The sequence below is a fragment of the Phaethon aethereus genome (assembly GCF_964289735.1).
Source record: "Phaethon aethereus genome assembly, chromosome: 3".
NCBI classification, from domain to species: Eukaryota; Metazoa; Chordata; class Aves; order Phaethontiformes; family Phaethontidae; genus Phaethon; species Phaethon aethereus.
Window position 1 is genome coordinate 76813599 of NC_138576.1, and position 18703 is coordinate 76832301.

Below are 18703 nucleotides of genomic sequence, written 5' to 3' on the forward strand. Positions count from 1 at the left end.
ATCTAAAATAGCGTTTGGGTGCTTGGGTAAGTAATGGTGCATAGCTAGCACTTGCATGTCAGTTGGAAGCTATATATGTAAAGAAATAAACCAGCAAAATCACTCATTTGAAACTTGATGAAAAGGCTAGTTTAGCTCTATACTCCCACTGTGTTTTTTACTCTGCAGTAAAATCTGTATTTTGTGCCCCTGTTAAGGGTTTAATGCTTTAGTTTAGTGGCAGGTCTGTTCTTTTAAAAATCCTATTAGTTTGAAACTTTTTGCTGACATCTTTGAATAAGTTGGTTTGTAAGAAATAAAGGAGGGCAAAAAAACCCTTCCCTGTGAGGAGGGGTTAGCCATTACTTGGTATCATTTTGGTGTTACAGGAAAAATAAATACTTGGCACACTTCTAGAAGTTCTTGAAGCCCTATGCATCCCGCAGCTGTAGTAGCAACTGGAAACTAGCTGCAGCTACTTCATCAGAAAGGATGAATTTGCTGCCCAAAAGCAGGGCAGCATTAAAGTCCCCCTCTATATCACAAGTATTTCAGGTTTTGTCTTCCCGGTTTCACATTTTAATGTAACCTGTTTTAAAGGTATTTTTAGAAAAGGGTAAAGCAATGAATGGTAAGTGAGCCCACAGATAAAATGGCAAGATACTTCAGGTGGAGTGGGGCTTAGAAACTGAGTCCTATATTCTGCTTTCTATATTCTGTAACAGGAAGTTCAAGTGGAGAGACCAGAAACTGCCCTGCTGGCAGTGCTGCTTGCTTGTGGCGTGAAGGTCAGGTGTATGACGTTGGCCATCCACAGGAACAGCTGAAACTTCATGACAAAGACAGGTATGTAATTTTTGTGGTGATACTTCTGTGAACACTTCTCAGTCATCTGGGCTGGAGAAAGCAGTCTTGGTAACAGATGAATCTTCTAAAACTTAACATCAATACCACTTCAGTTTTGAAGCATTGGCAGGAACAATTTCTTCAAATACTGGCAGGGCAGAGTCTTTTTCAGGCATCCTGTTGTACTGCCATAACAGATCAAATTTTCTTCTTCATTGTGAGAGACTCCTTTTTACAAAATTGCAAAACTCTCAGAAGCGAGGGATGATTGCTGCTCTCTGCCCACAAGTAGAAGAGTGAGATTTGACCCTATCTGCCTACCATCTGAGGGCCCACAGGGTAAATGCACTTGGCTTTCTGTGCATTTACACACTGTGTTTGGCTCGCTTTACTGCCCTGGAGTACTTTAAAAGTTGATGGATGCTGCCCTCCTGTATTTTTGCATTAATGAGTTCTTAATAGAAAAAATAGATAAGCAATGCAAGGCTTATTGTTCCTGGTGGTAACAGAGGTGGGACTAGGAGAAACTGTTTCCTTGATGCTGCTTTTATTCTGTTTGCTGCCTTTTGTGCTGGAAGTGTAGCTTGAAAGAAAAAAAACCAAAACAAACACCAACTAACCAAAAAAACCCCCAAAACAGTAACAGAAAAAAACCCCACCAAAAAAACACCCAAAAAGCCCAGTGTGGCACAGGGGACTTACTTAACATGCTGATCTTTCTGAGCTTCAGGTCATCTGAGCCTGCTTACCTTCTCTGTAGGGTTAGTAGTACCCTGTTGACTTCTGCAGTACGCTTTATCCCAGATGCAAGCTGAAGAAGACAAGCAGAATAAACGAGGTTAATAACAGGGTTATTTCAGTGACAGGGTTATGGGCTTGCTTTTGGTTTGTCCTTTGTTGCAAGGCTTTTCCCCCAGCATGAGAGAAGTGGCTGAAGTGTTCTGTATGAAGGCAGAAGCTTACATCTGAGGAAGCACAAGCTTGTTCTCATATTAAAGTGCAATTAGTACTCTATAAGAAGTGCTTGGTGAGAAGGTTTTGTCTTATCCCTATTAGGATTGAAGAACCCTTCATTGTTTGAGAAGAATTCATTGTATGTGCTCAATCAGACTAGGGTGGCCCGGGAAGAGTGTAAGATGATTGTATATCTGTGTCCTAAAGTATAGAGAGGTCAGTTAGAGGTGTGGCTAACCTGAAGCCAGGTTGTCACCCCTCCACGAGCTGTTGTCTTCTGCCTGTTGAATTGTATAGAACAGTGATGTTTAGCTGGGAAACTGTGTTGGTCTCCTTGTTTTCTCATCCAAGTCATCTTGCCATTTGTCTCTCCCTGTCAGTTAGGTACCATGTTTCATTCTCCTATTCCAGCCTTGTCTGATCTGTCCCAGTTGCCTTGCTCCTGTCAATTTGGTAATGAGTTCATCTTGCTTTTAATTCTGGGGGCAGAAAGGAAAGAGATTATACATACAGAGGTGGTAAAGTATAGGGATGTGGTAAAACATCAGTGATTATTACTTCCAAAAGTTACAAGAGTGTTTATCACATCTGCTTTCCAGCAGTTTGAGAGCAAAGCTAGAGTGTTCTTGTGACTATCAGCCAAGTTCCTGCTACAATACAGGTTACAAGGCAATGAGCACAGTATTAACTGGGATGCAAGAGGATGCTGTATTAAGTAGTTTTGCTGGGACTGTCTGAATCTTTCTTTTGGTTAACTGTAAGATTGAAGGAATAAAGATGTCCGTAAAAGTATCTTTCAGGAGCACGGCTACTTTGGTATATCCTGCCTGGGTATCTAGCAAAGGGTGGATGTTCTTTCAAAAATGTCCTTCTTCTATACAGTGTCTTAATTGTATTTTTGCTTTACCATTTTCTGCTACTAGGCTGGTATTGAGTTATGAGAGAATATACAGTGATGAAGAAAAGCCAGACTTCTGCCTAGGCCATAACCCAGCAGTGACGATCACTTTTGTGTGCCCATCAAGGAGGGGAGAAGAGGTAACTTTGCTGTTTTAGTTCATGTTACATGGTTGGTCTTTAACTTTCATTTGCATTATCTTTCATTTTTATTGAAGGCTGAAGGGAACAGAAATTCTTCTGGTTTGCAGCTTATGAAGAGTGTAGGAGTCTAAAAAAATTTTAGAAGGCTTTTTAAAGAGCATAAGAGAGAAACAAGAACTTGACTAAAATTTTCCCAGGGGTGTGTTTGTTCTTGTTTTGGTGAATCTGGTTGCCCTTTTCTGGGCTCAAAGCTTTCCTATGAGAACAGGACAGAGTTAGTACAGTGTTAATTCTTGGCTCAGAGCTCTGTTTGCTGACGAGCACTCTTGTGTCATCAGTCAGTGTGGGCATGCTTACAAAAGTTGTCTGTAACTTGTTTCTTTATTAATCTGGCCTTCCTCAGTGAAAAAAAAAAAGATAGCAAGGGTCATTGCATGGCAGAAGTCTGTCATTTACTACGCAGGCTCATGAACTCCTATTACCTTAAGGTAAAATCTGTAGTGTTAAGCAGCAGCTCAGTTTTTGCAGGACACAGCTTTAGCCTAGCTTCAATGCGGTATGATGGTCACTTTGCGATGCCAGGTAATCTCAACCACCCACACTCCTTAAATCGGGCCGGAGTGGCTATTGCTAATGCTCTGCCATTTCATATCATGATGCTTTTGGTTGCAGGTTAGTGAAGGAAGAACGCTTGTCTGGTTAACTTTAGGTTTAATGTTTTGTTTCTCATCTGACCTAGTTAGGTACCATACTTCATCCTCATCGCTGCAGAAACAAACCATAGGCCTTCCTCTGCTGTCACTTTGTAATATCTCACTGCAGCTACGCACACACGTAGCATGAATAGCATTGCTAATGTTACTTGTGCTGATAACTTCTCTGATATTTTACCAGTGTATCTGCCTGTTATTCTAGTAGGTGGCAGAAATACAGATTTATGAAACAAGGTGAGCCTCTAAATGTCTCACTTTAAAAGTGAGGAAACACAAGACTACCTCTTCTCCCAGAGATGCAAAAATATTCAACTACAGAAAATGGCATCTCACAAAAGTTGGCTAAAGTGTTGGCTAAAGAATTCTCAAGTATCTTTCAGTCTTGATTTGGACTGAGGGAATCAAAGTTGCTCAAACACCAGTGTCTAAGAGGCTGCTTTGCCTTTGGAGAATAATTAATCTCTGCTCCCTTCTGAGAACTCCTCTGAGGCAAACACAATCCAAGCTGTGCTTAGCAATGTGGACTTGTGTATCTCTGCTTTTGCCAACATATTAAGGAGAAGTGCTTTTTAATGTACCGTTACTGCTGCTAACCTTCTGCTAACACCTGATACTTTACCTCTCTTTAGACTTCTAGTTTGCCACATCGTTAATAAGACCTGTTTTACTTTCTTCTCAACACCTATTTCTGAGAGACCAGAGACAATGTTTGCAGCTGTTAAGCAATTTACAGGTGAAGCTGGTCATTACTGACTCTAAATGAATGTGGTACTGTTGCTTTAAAGATTATATTTCAAATAAGTACGTGCAATTTAAATTCTGTTCACTTCTGTATCAGAGTGCAGGTCCCAAACTCACAGCAAAAACAAATTGCCGGTATGAAATTGAGTGGGTTACTGAGTATGCCTGTCACAGGGATTACCTGGAGAGTAGGAGTTGTCTTCTGACTAATGAGCAACATGATATCTCCATTGATTTAAGACCACTTACTCAACTTCCAGGTAAGCTCATTGTGGTGCCACTAGTCAGTTTTCCAGTTCCATGTTTGGAGACAGGAAAAATGTAAACCCAAATATCTATAGAGGACATCTGTTCTGCTGTGTTTTAGAACTCTTCTCTTTTTCTTATTCATTCAGATTATGTCACACCGTATTTAGCCAAAGATGACAAAGAGGAGTATTACTATTACTTGAATATATGTGGAAAAACTGCTGCAGGTAACTGCAAGGACAGCACAGGATACACTTCATCTTGCCAAGTAAAATCTTCAAATAACCAGCAAAAAGTGGCAGGAAGATTTGAGAACCAAACACTAAGGTGTGTAAAAGCTCTTTAGCCCTGTTACCTTGTCTGAATGACTCATCTTTGTTTCCTAATTAGTTGCCTTTATTTGTCATATAAGCAATATTTGACACAAAATGCAAGTATTTTTGCTCAATTTTGTATAGAAAAACACTAACAGTAGACCAGGATATCATTAGCAAATGAAGGAGCAGATGGGGTTGCTAGAGGCCATTGCCTAGACAGGGAAGAAACTTTCATCAACTTTGGTGTCAGAATTGCAGATTGAGCTGTATTGCCTCTTGCCCTCCTTGAGTTTTTCATGTAAAGGGGCATCAGGATTGGATGTTTCAGAAGCTGTCCTCAACAGGAAGGCATTTCTACTTCCTTTGCAAGAGCATGCATTAATCATATCCAAGTCCAGGATTTTGTGATTTTTTTTTTTTTTTCCCTAAAGAACTTCAGGATTCCTAAGTGGCATACTGGGACAATAGTTTGCATGAGATTGAAAGCAGAGATTATTTATTCACCTAGATATAGGCTTCCATTCTATCTGTAAGAATGTGACAGACTTGCTGGAGAGGATTTCCAGGAAGTATGACTTCTCCCACCTGCAAAAATAGCCATGCAGTAAACTAATGTGAAAAGACATTCCACATTCAGAGAAAAGGAGGCTGAGGGGTGATCTCATAGCTCTCTACAGCTTCCTGAGGAGGGGAAGTGGAGGGGGAGGTGCTGGTCTCTTCTCCCTGGTATCCAGTGATAGGACGTGTGGGAATGGTTCAAAGCTGCGTCAAGGGGAGGCTTAGACTGGATATGAGGAAGCATTTCTTTACTGAGAGGGTGGTCAGACTCTGGAACAGGCTTCTTAGAGATGTGGTTGATGCCCCAAGCCTGTCAGTGTTATTTGGACAATGCCCTTAATAACATGCTTTAACTTGGTCAGCCCTGAACTGGTCAGGCAGTTGGACTAGATGATCATTGTAGGTCCCTTCGAACTGAAATAGTCTATTCTAACTGAAAGCACACATATTCTGTTCTATTCAAAGCTGGAATAGCTTTAAAGCATTCTTTAAACGTTATACAAATTCATGAAAAGTAACCAGAAAAATCAACAGATGCAAGCCTTTGTTGCAATAGAAATGTCAATATGAGTGTTGAACAAGCATTTGTTTTCCCTTTGAGCGAGAAAATAATTAAACAAACAAGAATGTGGCTTCTGTTATGTGAAGAACACTGTGTGATTGTATCTGATCCCATGTTTCTACCTAAAACTTTATTTTTTACTCAGATATTCTGATGGGGATCTCACTTTAATTTATCCGAATGGAGATGCATGTAGTTCCGGCTTTCAGAGAATGACTGTCATAAACTTTGAGTGCAATGAAACAGCAGGTGAGTTTAACAAGCTGTGATGACTTTGCTCAGGGTTTGACTTCTGTTCAAGAAGAAGTCTTCTACTACTTATGTTCAAATAGGTGCATGCTTTGACCCACAGCTAACACAAGGAGTAAATATTGCTAGAGTAAGCACTAATTTCTGTGGCTGGCAGGATTGATGATCAAAAATATTGAGGTGTAAAAGAACCTTGTTTCTTAGGCAACAGTAAAAAAAAAAAAAGACAAAAACGCCAAACCACAAATGCAAGTCCTGTGCAGCAAAAGGATTTTTATCTTCCTTGCTCATTGCTAGTTCCCAAGTCTCCTTGCTTTTCTTCCCTTCCCCTACTGGAAACCTAATATGTGTTTATCCATCTTCAATGTTAAGGTAATGATGGTAGAGGAACTCCAGTATTTACTGGTGAAGTGGACTGCACATACTTTTTTACTTGGGATACAAAATACGCATGTGTTAAAGAGAAAGAAGATCTCCTTTGCAGAGTTGCTGATAAGAGAAAACACTATGACTTGTCACCTCTGATCCGCAGTTCAGGTACGGCAGTGAAAACTAGTTTTTAGTTACTTTTGTCTTGAGTTTACATGACATCTCTAGTGCAATTCTTTAGCTGAACATTCATCAGCTTTTGCTTTTCTTAATGAGTTTCTGGGGTACTGGCATTCACTTCCCTCATCCCGAAGGGACTGAGTGCCTTATGAAAGTAGCCGTATCCACTACTGCCTTGGTTGCTGTCATCTTAAGGTTTTAAATTTGTTTGTTTGGGGGTTTTTTGTGATAAAGGCATTTTGGCTTGGAGAGGCTAGAACAATTAAGCCAGATAACTTTTTCTTAATGATCCCCGGTATTTCAGACTTAGCCCAGAACTGGGAGGCCGTGGACAGTACCTTTTCGGAGGTAGGGAGGAAGCGTTATTACATCAATGTCTGCCATAAAGTACTGAAGAGAGGAGGAGCTTCCAGCTGCCCAGATGCTGCTGCTATTTGCTCTGTAGGTGAGTCTTTTTGGATTGGTTTTGTGGGATTTTTTTTTGTTGGTTTTTTTTTTCTTTTTTAAGGCTCTGAAGGCTTGGCACTTGCTCTGCAAATGGAATTGGCTGCCCTGAGTGCCTTCAGTTATTTGAGGAAACAGATGTTAGGAGCATGTTTCTCTTATGCTTCCAAAGACCCTAGAAGAAATGATGCAAGTAGCCTTTTCTAACTAAAGAATGGTATTATACTCTCCTCCAGGCTTTGTAGCATGGTTTTGGTGAGGTTAAAAGCAAACTCTAATCATATGCTTTCTTAAGACTTTCCATTTATGTAATTAATATTCTCTTAATAGTGTAAACTTCACTTTTCTTTCCCTGGAAAGAAGTCATGTACTTACTGTCTTTACAGATAAACAAAAAGAGAGTAAGAATCTTGGAACATTTGTGTCTTCTCCTAAAAAGGTTGGAGAAAATATTCAACTTATCTACTCAAATGGAGACAACTGTGGTGTTAACAAAAAAATCAAAACTGTCATCACTCTAGTGTGCAGACCAGGTGAGAATATCCACACCCTGTTCTTTGACCCAGTTAGAAACTGGAGGTCTTTTAATATGCCCAGATGTGAGTGCTAAATATTAGCATGTACCATTACCAAAGCTGAAGCACTGTGGTTTGTTTACTAGGATGATAGCAAATGTAATTGCAGGTATTTAGCTCTGTTCACCTTTTATACAAGTACTCTTGAAGTAAGATTCTCACAAACATGATGAAAGTATGTTTAACTGTTTAAAGCTCCACAAATACCTGGAAGCTCTACAAAGCACGTTTTATCCCTAGATTGTCTTGATGAGAAGACTGGTTCTGAACTGAGATCAGATACTTTAACCTTCTTTTCCAATAAATAGTTTTATGTCTAAACTGCTTGCAGTTTACGAAAAGCAGAAGCATTTGCCCACTAGTTTAACCATCTCCCAAGGAAATAGAAAACCTGTATTCCTCTACTGCAGCCTGAGGAATCCTCCAAGTGTGCTGGCTGTTGGGATCAGGTTATGCACGACTTCCTAATAAAGCTGTTGCTTTGTAGCAAAACACCAGGTTTGTGTATCAAAGCAAACATTTTTTCAAAGAGGGTGATGGTACTCAGGAACAGACTGAGCAGTGCGTCTTTACCTCTGGACTAAACTTTTATTCTGGGGATGAGAGTGCAAAGAATTTGTGCAAGGATTTTTTGGTTCTATTTAGTCCTCATTATCAGAGGAGAGGTACCTTAACAGTTAATGTTAGTCTGCTGTTGGGGAGGGGTTAGTGTTCCTAACCTTAAATTCATAGTTCCTTTTGGCAGCCTGATTGTCTGTATGTATAACACATTGCTCTTGTGATACCAGGTGATCTAGAAAGTGCTCCAATCTTGATGTCTGAGGGTGAATGTTCATACGCATTTGATTGGTATACTGCTGCTGCATGTGTGCTGTCTAAAACTGAAGGAGATAACTGTCAAGTCTCTGATCCTCAGGCAGGTATGTATTTATGTTCAGCAAATTGAAAGGTCATGAGGGATAGAACTTATGTCACAACGCTGAGTCCTTTTGATGTGCAACAGCAGAGAGAGTTCAGCCTAATTCTGAGCACCGACAATATTTGAGCATAGCAGTTTTAAGCACGTGTGTATGGAAGATCAGAACAGCGCGAGCTTAATATTCCCCTAGTGTGTGGAGGAAAATAGGTGTAATGTGTATTTCATCGTAGTAAATCTCTCTGTATAAGAAAACATGCTTTTAGCATGTCCAAATTGTTTCTGGAACAATAATTACACGGAAGGACACTTACTTGGGGTGAGGGGAACTAGCTGTGTGACTGGTAGAATCAAAACCTATGAGAGATCACAGGAAAAAATTGAACTGATAAAGCTTGTTTCTTCCCAATTAGGCTTCTCTTTCGATTTATCACCTCTGGCCAAGAAAAATGGGCACTATATAGTTAATACTACGGAATACTTGTTTTACATAAACATCTGTGGCAGTATGCCAGATGAGTTGTGTCACACAAAATCAGCAGCATGCCAAGTAACACAAAGGTGAGTAACTCTAGTTCTGTTGTCTGTAATAGAAGATGTCTTGTTGCATGTGTCTGTGTGCAACAGCGAACAATTTGCATGTAAAATAATTACTGTCCTGCCTGTAATAGATTCAGGTAATTTGCATGTAAAACATTGTTTTGTAGTACAGTAATTATGCTGCCAGCTGTTTCAAGCGAAGTGCACACACATGTAATCTTGCTTACAGATAGCTTTTGAGACTGAATGAGTGTGTCCATTGCTCCCCCTTATGCTTCCCATAGGGACTGTAAGCTTTAGATTAACTGCTGCAGCTGTATTAAGGCAACCTACAATTCAGATTCAGGGCCAGCTGAATTCCAAGAGCCGGCCTAAAGAAGCACTGCTGTGCTACGTGTGAGTAGTGGCTGCCTTATGCAGAGGTGGAGCCCAGAGCTTGGGTGTTGTACTGCATTTGCGTTACTAAAAGTGCTGAGCAGGCACAGTCCCAGTGTATACTGCTACTCTGACAGCTTCGTTGCTGTTGTCTTCTACAAGCTATGACTGAGATAGTATCAGTACACTTCAGGTTCCAGGTCAGCCTGTCGCCAGAGATGTGATACAGTGCAAACACATGCAGCTGTACTTGAGTTGACTCTGAGCTGCTCTCCAGACAAGGAGACTTCACTGCAGACACTAAAAATGTTCTTCAGGGAAAGGTGGTCAGACTAGGTCTGATAGAGCTGGTGTTAAGTTGGAGTAAAGAAACCCTCCTGAACTGAAGCTGGTCCTGAGCTAAGAACATGTGAAGGCAGTCATCTCTCCTGAGTGAGAAGATTTGCGTTTATGCAGTGCCAGGTCTTCACTGTCCACATGTATTTTGCATGGAACCAGTTTGAGCCCAGCATTAGGGTGTCAGCAGTTTGAGTTCTACTCTGGAGAATGGGAACTTGATATTTCTGCCACACTTTTAGAGAAGGGAGCATTAAAGTTTTCTGGATGTCTAAGCAAGGTACAACTTCCTTTCCTTTCCAAAGAAGGACATGTGTTCATGTTTTAGGTTTCCTTTTGGCAGCATTCTATTCATCCTAGCTCACTTATGTTTAGTCAACCTTACGTAATTCTGTGCTTACTACTTGTAAGGCTTCTCTTAAAGACAGAATTAATTTTGCATTCTGTTCAGTCTCAAAGCCCACTTTTTCTTTTCTAGTAAGGATCAGTTTTGGAGTCTTGGACTGCCCAGTTCCAAACTTTCATATTACGATGGTCTGATTCAGTTGACCTACAAAAATGGTACAGCATACAATGATGAGAAGAAAACACGGCGATCTACCCTTATAACTTTCCTGTGTGACCGTCAGGCTGGAATAGGTCAGCCTGAATATCAGGTAAAAAGTTCTATATGAAGAGGGAAGGATCTCCATCCCCAAATCCTGACAATAGCTGCTGCTAGGCGAGTGTAAGCAGAGATTCGTGGACAGAAATTCCCAGTATCTATAAAGCAGACTAAGAGAAGTAGTTATTTCTTTTGGTATATCTGCTTCTTGTTGCTTGTCTTGACCACTGAACAGTAAGCTGTTCACCTGGATCCAGGTTCTTACTTCACTCTTCTCTAGTCTCTGGTAGTCACTAGTGCTTTTGATCATGTATTTCTAGCTGAAAAAAACCAAGCTGGCTGAGGAGTAACAAGTGGTAGGGCTGTGTGTCCTATAACACAGCAGACAGCATTTACATTGCTCTACTTGCTCTGGTTCTATTATTTTTGGTGACACAGCGAATGGCAAGATCTACAGCAAAATGGACCTACACAAATCAATCTGAGAAGGTATATCCCAAAACCCAGGGGAAATAACAAGCTTAACGTTTAAGGGAGTAGCTGCGAGTCACAAAGTATTCTTGTATGGAAAGAATCACTGACCTATTCTGTTGTTTCTTAGATGGAAGATAACTATACCTACAACTTCAGGTGGTACACTGAGTATGCTTGTCCTGAAGTGCCGCTGGAATGTGTTGTGACTGATCACAACACCATGGACCAATACGACTTGTCAAGGTAAGAAAGTAAAATACACAACACAACTTGGCTGTTCTAGTTTAGAGTTCTGGCTTATAGCTTAGCACTGGATTAAGTTGGTTTCCTGTGTAGACAACACTAGAAACACCATCTGTTGTGGCAACCTTAACTGCAAGTATCTTGAAATGAAGACAGTATTTCCCTCTCATACATTGTCTTGCCTCCTATGACATAAGTTGACTTTTTGGGTTGGGTTTGCTTAACAAAAACTTATTACTTTGTCAACTGTGCTCTATTTCCTAGAAGTATTCTTTTTAACTGTAACGCTTAAAAATGAGGGGGAAAAGTTGTTCTGCAATGCCTTATGGTTGCGCTGTTTCTTGAGACTGACAGAGAAAGCTAGAGACAATTTATGAAGAATGTGTGTTCTATAGAGTAGAACTTTTCTTTTCCTGCTTAGCTTAGCAAAATCTGAGAAGAGAGGTGAAAACTGGTATGCCATGGATAATTCAAGGCCAAGTGAACGTAAGAAGTACTACATAAATGTCTGTCGACCACTGATTGCTGTCCCAGGATGTGACCGGCGAGCTTCTGTCTGTCAGATGGAATATCGACATGATCATGTGAGTAGCCTTTCCATCCTAGCTCAGAGCTGGTTTGCCAAGTGAGTGAGATTAAGGGGTATGCAAGATAGGCACACGAATTATGGCTTCTTTATGCAAAATGGTATTCTGTGTATCCATAATGTTGGCTTAATCATTGCAGAATGGTAGGCCTCCTGTCCACCTCTTCAAAGACCAAAGCTTTAATTTTGACAAGTGTACCAATGTTGTGTTTGATGTGCATGATTCTTTGTCCTGTGTTGCAGAGGCAGAAAAACTGCATCTCTTCTGTGTAAACTGCTGCGATCTCAGAGACTCTTAACATTGCTTTAGGAACAGGCTGCTCTTCTGGATATTCTGGCTTGCTTCTGGCTTGTTTTAAATTGAACTGTGGAAGAAATGTGTTTAAAGATTCTTTGTCACTGCCCTCTTTGGATTTGAGGAGTAGATTAGGCAGATGTTGCCAAGCAAAAAAAAAAAAAAAAAAAAAGGTGTGGTGGTTATGGACTTCTGCTTCTATATTTCCCTGAAGTATAACAATTTGTCATGGGAATGTGCTGACAGGCTGGATGGATACTTTGCCTAAGGCTTGGCTTCAGTGGTACTCAAAGCTGTAGGGAAAGTTGAACTAGAAGCCCACCAACCTGTCCGAATTCCTCCTGTAAAACAAAGAGAACATCTTCCCCTCCACACTGTTGAAGTCCTAGTGACTGAATCTGTACGTGACCATCATGGCACTTGAGCTAAATATTACTAGTTCTCTGTGCTTGGCATTAGTCCTTATTGGGTAAGGCTACTTACTTTACATGTGGAAACACATTAGGGCTTCATTACTTCATTGCTGAAGACATGGGAGTAAAAAGCAAGCACATTGAATCAACCTAAATGCAGAGTTGTTAAAAAAACCCACAAAAAAAAAAAAAAAGCAGCACAAAAAACAACAAGCACCCCTCCCAACCAACAAAAACAACCAACCAAAAAACCCCCCAACAAACAAACAGACAAAAGCAAATGTCTTTGGACAGAGCTGCCTTGGAGGTGTATTCTTCTGTTTGTTGCTGTTGCTAACTTAAAGTAGTTTCTTAAAAATAGGAAATACCAGTTATCCTGCAGAAGTGAAGATTGAGTTGGGCCTTGATAGTAGCACCTACTGTTGTTCTAATGCTCAGTTTCCGCTAGTGCTTTTTAGGCTTTGCTAAACGTGCAGATCCCTAAGGCCAATTCTAAGAATACCTGGAGGCTTCTGCATGTTTTAAAGAGCTGTACAAATTAAATCCTACTTACTGCACATGAGGCATAGGCCTCCCTAAATTTCTAAGCTGTGTAGCTGGTGAGATGAGGATGGCTGTTGCGAGGCACTATAGGTACCTTATTGTACTAAAAATAAAAACAACAAAAAACCAAACCATGCCTGCTTGTGGACCTTGCCTGTTAAACATGTGAAACTTAAGTACAGAATAGGGGAGAAATGCAGGGGGATCTCTACACCGTTGTTATCTTCAAAACTCACAAGGTACACAATCTTATATATAGGAGGTTTTTTTCTTCTTTTTGACTGTAACTCCTCACTTGAGTTTAGAATTGCTGACACGCTTATCTTTATTTCTAGGTTTCTTACTCTGAAGTCACCTCTATTAGTAATCTTGGTGTTGCCAGCAAAGAACTAGTAGTTGAAAGACTTGGACACATTTTTCTAACCTATGCAAATGGCTCAGTGTGCATCGATGCTGATGGAAAGAAAACTACTTATACCACCACCATCCACTTCATCTGTTCCAGGGGTACTCTTGTAAGGACAAATAATATTTCAGTTGTTACTTCATCATAGTAGGTTTCTGTTGTATAATGTGAAACACATGAAGATATATAGCGTAAAGCAGATTCATGACAAGGGAGACTTCTTGAGGACTTAAAGATGTAAAAACAAAGCTGACTTAGACGCTAGAGAAGTGTGTGTCTCAGCCTGAGTATTTTATCATAAGCAAGAACTAGTTAAAACTAACAGCCTCAGTGAACAGTGATGTTTCAGACTAATGAAAAATACACGGGGACTTAAGACTGAGGAGTCACACATGTGAACACTGCAGACCCTCTTAAGAGGAAAAATATTGCAAAGTGTATCTTCAGGCTTAGATTCTGCATCCGCTGTAGCTTGTTGATTCCAGAGGAGTTCTTAAATCTATAAAGCTTTTGCTGATACAACTTCACGTACTGAAGACTGAGGGGATTGTTAGACTGAAGCATGCCTACGCTTGTTGCTGGTTTGTGAATCTGCAGGTCTTACTCCCCTCACTCACATGATCTTCAGCCAAGAGGTATGGTGAAAATCTGTGACTTGGAGCAGTTATGAACGGCTCTGCTTTTGCCTGAAAACACTGAAATGAAGTGTGTATAATTAATGCTTCTGTTACCTTGTTACCTCAGTTAACAGAATTTTGCATTGCTTGATTTTTACTTTTTTTTTTTTTAATAGTGGATGATGCATTATACCCCAGAATTCCTTAAAGCTTAGACTGAGGCAAGGTCTGGTTATGTATGTCTAGATTTAGTATTAAATTTAATCTGAGTATTTGGGTGTCAGATTCAGTTCTTTGCTAAAGCTTAATGACGTGCTAAGTGTTTAGCTAGACAAAAGTTTTCAGTGGTGATTTTCAAAATAAATAGGGGAGAGGGAAGCAGGGTGGGAATTGTGTGCATTTGTAGTGAAGTCTTTTAGAAGAACCTGACAGTTTCTCATAAAGTGGAATCTCAAACATGAGAAGGTGTTGACTGTTACACTTATTTTGGTCTTCTCCCTGCAATCTGTTTCCAGAGTAGCAGCCCACGGTTTATAGCTATTCAGGAATGTGTGGCCACATTCTTATGGGAAACTGAAGCTGCTTGTCCAATCAAGGAAACAAAAGATGATTCTCAGGTGAGAAAGGAGGGGACCTAACTGTATTCATAGTCTCAACATACTGGTTTTTGGGTTTTTTTTCCTAGCACTCCTGGTTCTGTGTTTAAATGACTCTTGGACAAAGTGACATCTGAAGTTGATCATGATGGAGTCTTGTGATACCTTACTGCTTTCTTCTTGAAGTGTTTCTGAAATGTGTAACTTCTGACCAAAGTATTCACGTGCTCTCTTCAGAACAGCTTGCTGTGGCACTGAATGTTTCATTTCCTTACAAGGTTGCTAGTAAAACTGAGTTTATATGTAAGGCTATATATTGTCCTTGTTTGTGTACAGATCATCAAATAAGGCTTTTTTTTTTTCCCATACTGATCTACTCAGTTGCTTCTACTATACAGGTCTCAACATAAACACATTGGTGTGAAAACAACCCTCAGTTAAAATTTCCTTGCTCTTAGATAACCTGATGGATGTCATCCGTTAAATTGCCCTTTGATATGTTGGTATGTGGCTGATGTCAATGGACAACTGTGCAAAAGAATTTAATGAAGTGTTGCTACTGCCAGAGCTGTATTCTGGTTATCCTAATTAAGTAGCTGATTGGTGTGCAGGCTAGCAATATGTGTAAATCACTACTTTGGCTTTTCAAACAAATGAAAACCCAAAACTTAAACAGAAGAAATGCAAAAGGAGAAAATAATGCTGCTGTTTTTTGGTTTTTTTTCAGTCCTGCTCTGTGCGAGATCCAAACACTGGCTTTCTGTTCAATCTGCAGCCATTAGCTTCTAGAAAAGGCTATATGGCTACTGGCATTGGGAAGAAGTTCTTGGTAAGGATTCTGACTGCACAATCTGTTGCTTATGGATGCTGTTGTTGCATTTTTCCAGTCTTGTTTAGTGAGCAAGCGGAGTTTTGACTCTGTCCTCTTATGAAATTTGAGTTGGCAGGAGAGTACTGTGCTTGAGGGGAGGAATGGAAGATAACTTGATTCATCTCAGATGGTCTTAAAGGCATCGAACTTCCTGTTCTTAGCAAACATAAGGTAGCCACACTTTCGAGGCTATGCATGGTTTTCCAGTTATGGACTCTGTTGCGTAATACCAGTTTATCTGCTGGTGCTGAAGAAATGGACAGATGAAGCCTAGAAAGGGATTTAATGTGTCCATATCGGTGTTCTTAGTGCAGTCTGCATGTATCAGTAGTCCTAGGCTGTCCACAGATACTACCATAGTGCTTTTTAGTCTAAGAATAAACTTGCTAAACCACATTTTGTACTTCTAGAGGGGAGAATTTGTAGACCCTGTAAGTTGAATATTGAGGATATTGTTCCTGTATTATAGTTGCTTGTCTTGCAGTCTAGAAATGACAGACATTTCATCCTGTTTGAAATAGTTCTTGACAGGAGAGTTTTACTGATGTAGAAATGGCTATGTGGACCTAATTTTTCTGATGTAGTTAATACTGTGTACACCCACATGTTTTCAAAACTTCTAGCTAAACATTTGTGGACCCATGCCAGATTGTGGTAAAATTAATGGTAAAACAGCTGCTGGATGTGAAGCAGAAAATCTGACATCGGTGCGGCTGGTGGAATTGGACAAAACCCTGTATCTGTCTGGTGAAGGGTTTCTAACTCTTACCTACAGAGGCCCTTTCCGTGTGCGGTCAGGTGAGTTCTGGAAATATGCAGTGGAGATGGATGCTGAGATTGTACAAACTTTCTGTGAAAGGTCTTCATTCCTCCCTTTTGTTCATGTACTGAAACCTACTGGGCTTGGAGTTAGTCGCTTAAACAAGTCATATGAAAATGTCAGGAAGAAATCAGGTAATGCAAAATGGTAATGGCTCAGTTTTCAGTAATACATGTGCATTTCAAAACTCCTGGAAGCAGACCAAATACAGTACAGGATTTTTTCCATACTGAGTAGATGAAAAATATTGCTTCTTGCATGGAGAAATGGATAGTCAAATTAGGAAAACAATCAAAATGAACTCTGGCTCTTTTTCTATGTGAAGTCATTGCTTTAAGCTTCAGTTTCATGAATAATGCTCTCTAAAGTTGCTTCATATATGAAAGGTTATTTTTCAGTAAGCTTATGCTCTCAAGTGGAATTTCTCGAACAAGTGCTCTATAGTGCCTCATGTACACCTACTTTTAAGTCTGTTTCGCAGGAAAGTAATGAAAAATGTGTATCTAACTTTTGGATTTTACATGCTCTCCAACTATACTGAAACTGAGTTGTCATAGAAAGGTATATGACACCTTAACAACAAAAGGCTTTTGGGAAAACAGGATTTTGGATTCAGGAGCCTCAGATGCTCCTGCATGGTTGTCCTCTGGACAAATTGCTATCATATTTCTTATTTTCCCAGTTGTGATGTTTTCATACCTAATATGCAATGGGAAACAAGTGATTGAGGTCTCATGTATTTTGCTTAAGAGTTGCTACCATTTTGATAACACTAGGATACACTGATGACAAATACTACTCTCCTCCTCCACACCCCCCCCCCCTTCTACCATTTCTTGTCAGCTGTGGAAGGGAGGACTAAACAGAAATTAACATATGCTGCTTAAATAGCATTGGTATTACTTGTTCTGCAGTCGTTATGCTGAACTTACAAACAAACGCCCAACCCCAAAACTTTGCTATGTAGATGTAGTTTAGAGGTTGCTGGTACAACAGACTTGGTAAGTTTTCTGTTTCTTCAAATACATCATGTCAAAGACCTAGGAAGCACAGTTCAGTGAAGGTAATTAAGCTCTTGAAATATGTCAAGGCACTCTGGTCTCCCATTTGGAGAGACAGTTGTGGCTGCTAGGCAATTTAGCACAGGTCTCTAAAGGCTTGTGTATTTACAATTTAAAAAAACATAATAAGACAGTGTTCTCCTTGAAGCAATTAGCAATATGAAACTGTTAGAACATTTTAAAATCAAGTGTTAGCTTGAACTTAAATTAAAATATTCCTGAGTGAACGAGCAGCAGATAAGTGTTTGTTTTACAGGAACATCGGACACATTCACAGTGACTTTCATTTGTAATGATTCATATCCTGGAGAGCTTAAGTTTGTGCGTGAAGAGATAAACACTGTGCTGAACATCCATGATACTTTTTTTGAGTTTCACACAGCTCTCGCCTGTGCTCCTGCTCCTGTAGACTGCCAGGTTACAGGTAAGTACCTGGAATTTGTGTGGGCTCTGTCCAACAAATGTTGGAAGGATTAACTGAACAGCAAACTTCTGTGGAAGAAGGCTTTAGGAATAAGGGCTGTTGTGAAGACATTTATAAGACTTGAAGTCTTCATGGAAATTGTAGAGAGGGAGAGGAGGTAAGTTGTTTGAAGCAGGTTTAACTTACAAAGACAGGCAAGAAGTTGATGTGAAACATAGTGATATACACAAGAGACCTGGTAATTACTTTGAAAACATTTAATCTTGAAGACCAAGTAGAGTGCTTGTGGGTAAGGATGAGGGGGAAGGCCAATGAGGCAGACATCCTGCTGGGAGTCTGTTACAGGCCACCCAACCAGGATGAAGAGACGGATGAGACATTCTATAAGCGACTGGTGGAGGTCTCGCATTCGCTGGCCCTTGTTCTTGTGGGGGACTTCAACCTACCGGACATCTGCTGGAAGTATAACACGGCAGAGAGGAAACAGTCTAGGAGGTTCCTGGAGTGTGTGGAGGATAACTTCCTGATGCAGCTGGTGAGTGAGCCCACCAGGGGAGGTGCCTTGCTGGACCTGCTGTTTACAAACAGAGAAGGACTGGTGAGAGATGTGGTGGTCGGAGGCCATCTTGGGCTTAGCGACCATGACATGATAGAATTCTCAGTTGTGAGTGAAGTAAGGAGACGACTCAGCAAAACTGCTATCATGGACTTCCGGAGGGCAGACTTTGGCCTGTTCAGGTCACTGGTTGAGAGAGTCCCTTGGGAGACAGTCCTGAAGGACAAAGGGGTCCAGGAAGGCTGGACAG

At 40.4% G+C, this 18703-nt stretch overlaps 1 protein-coding gene across 1 annotated transcript in view; it reads left to right on the forward strand.

Moving 5' to 3' along the window:
- The window catches only part of IGF2R (insulin like growth factor 2 receptor), a gene marked incomplete at both ends in the record, with an annotated part of 68087 nt that overhangs the window by 15509 nt on the left and 33875 nt on the right, over nt 1-18703 (forward strand). Inside the window, 18 exon segments of the mRNA XM_081998226.1 lie at nt 705-825; nt 2703-2817; nt 4372-4534; nt 4670-4850; nt 6106-6209; nt 6582-6746; nt 7063-7203; nt 7589-7735; nt 8566-8697; nt 9107-9254; nt 10423-10600; nt 11150-11265; nt 11687-11849; nt 13438-13617; nt 14641-14742; nt 15449-15550; nt 16216-16390; nt 17730-17897. Of these exon segments, the coding sequence (XP_081854352.1) occupies nt 705-825; nt 2703-2817; nt 4372-4534; nt 4670-4850; nt 6106-6209; nt 6582-6746; nt 7063-7203; nt 7589-7735; nt 8566-8697; nt 9107-9254; nt 10423-10600; nt 11150-11265; nt 11687-11849; nt 13438-13617; nt 14641-14742; nt 15449-15550; nt 16216-16390; nt 17730-17897 (2601 nt within the window).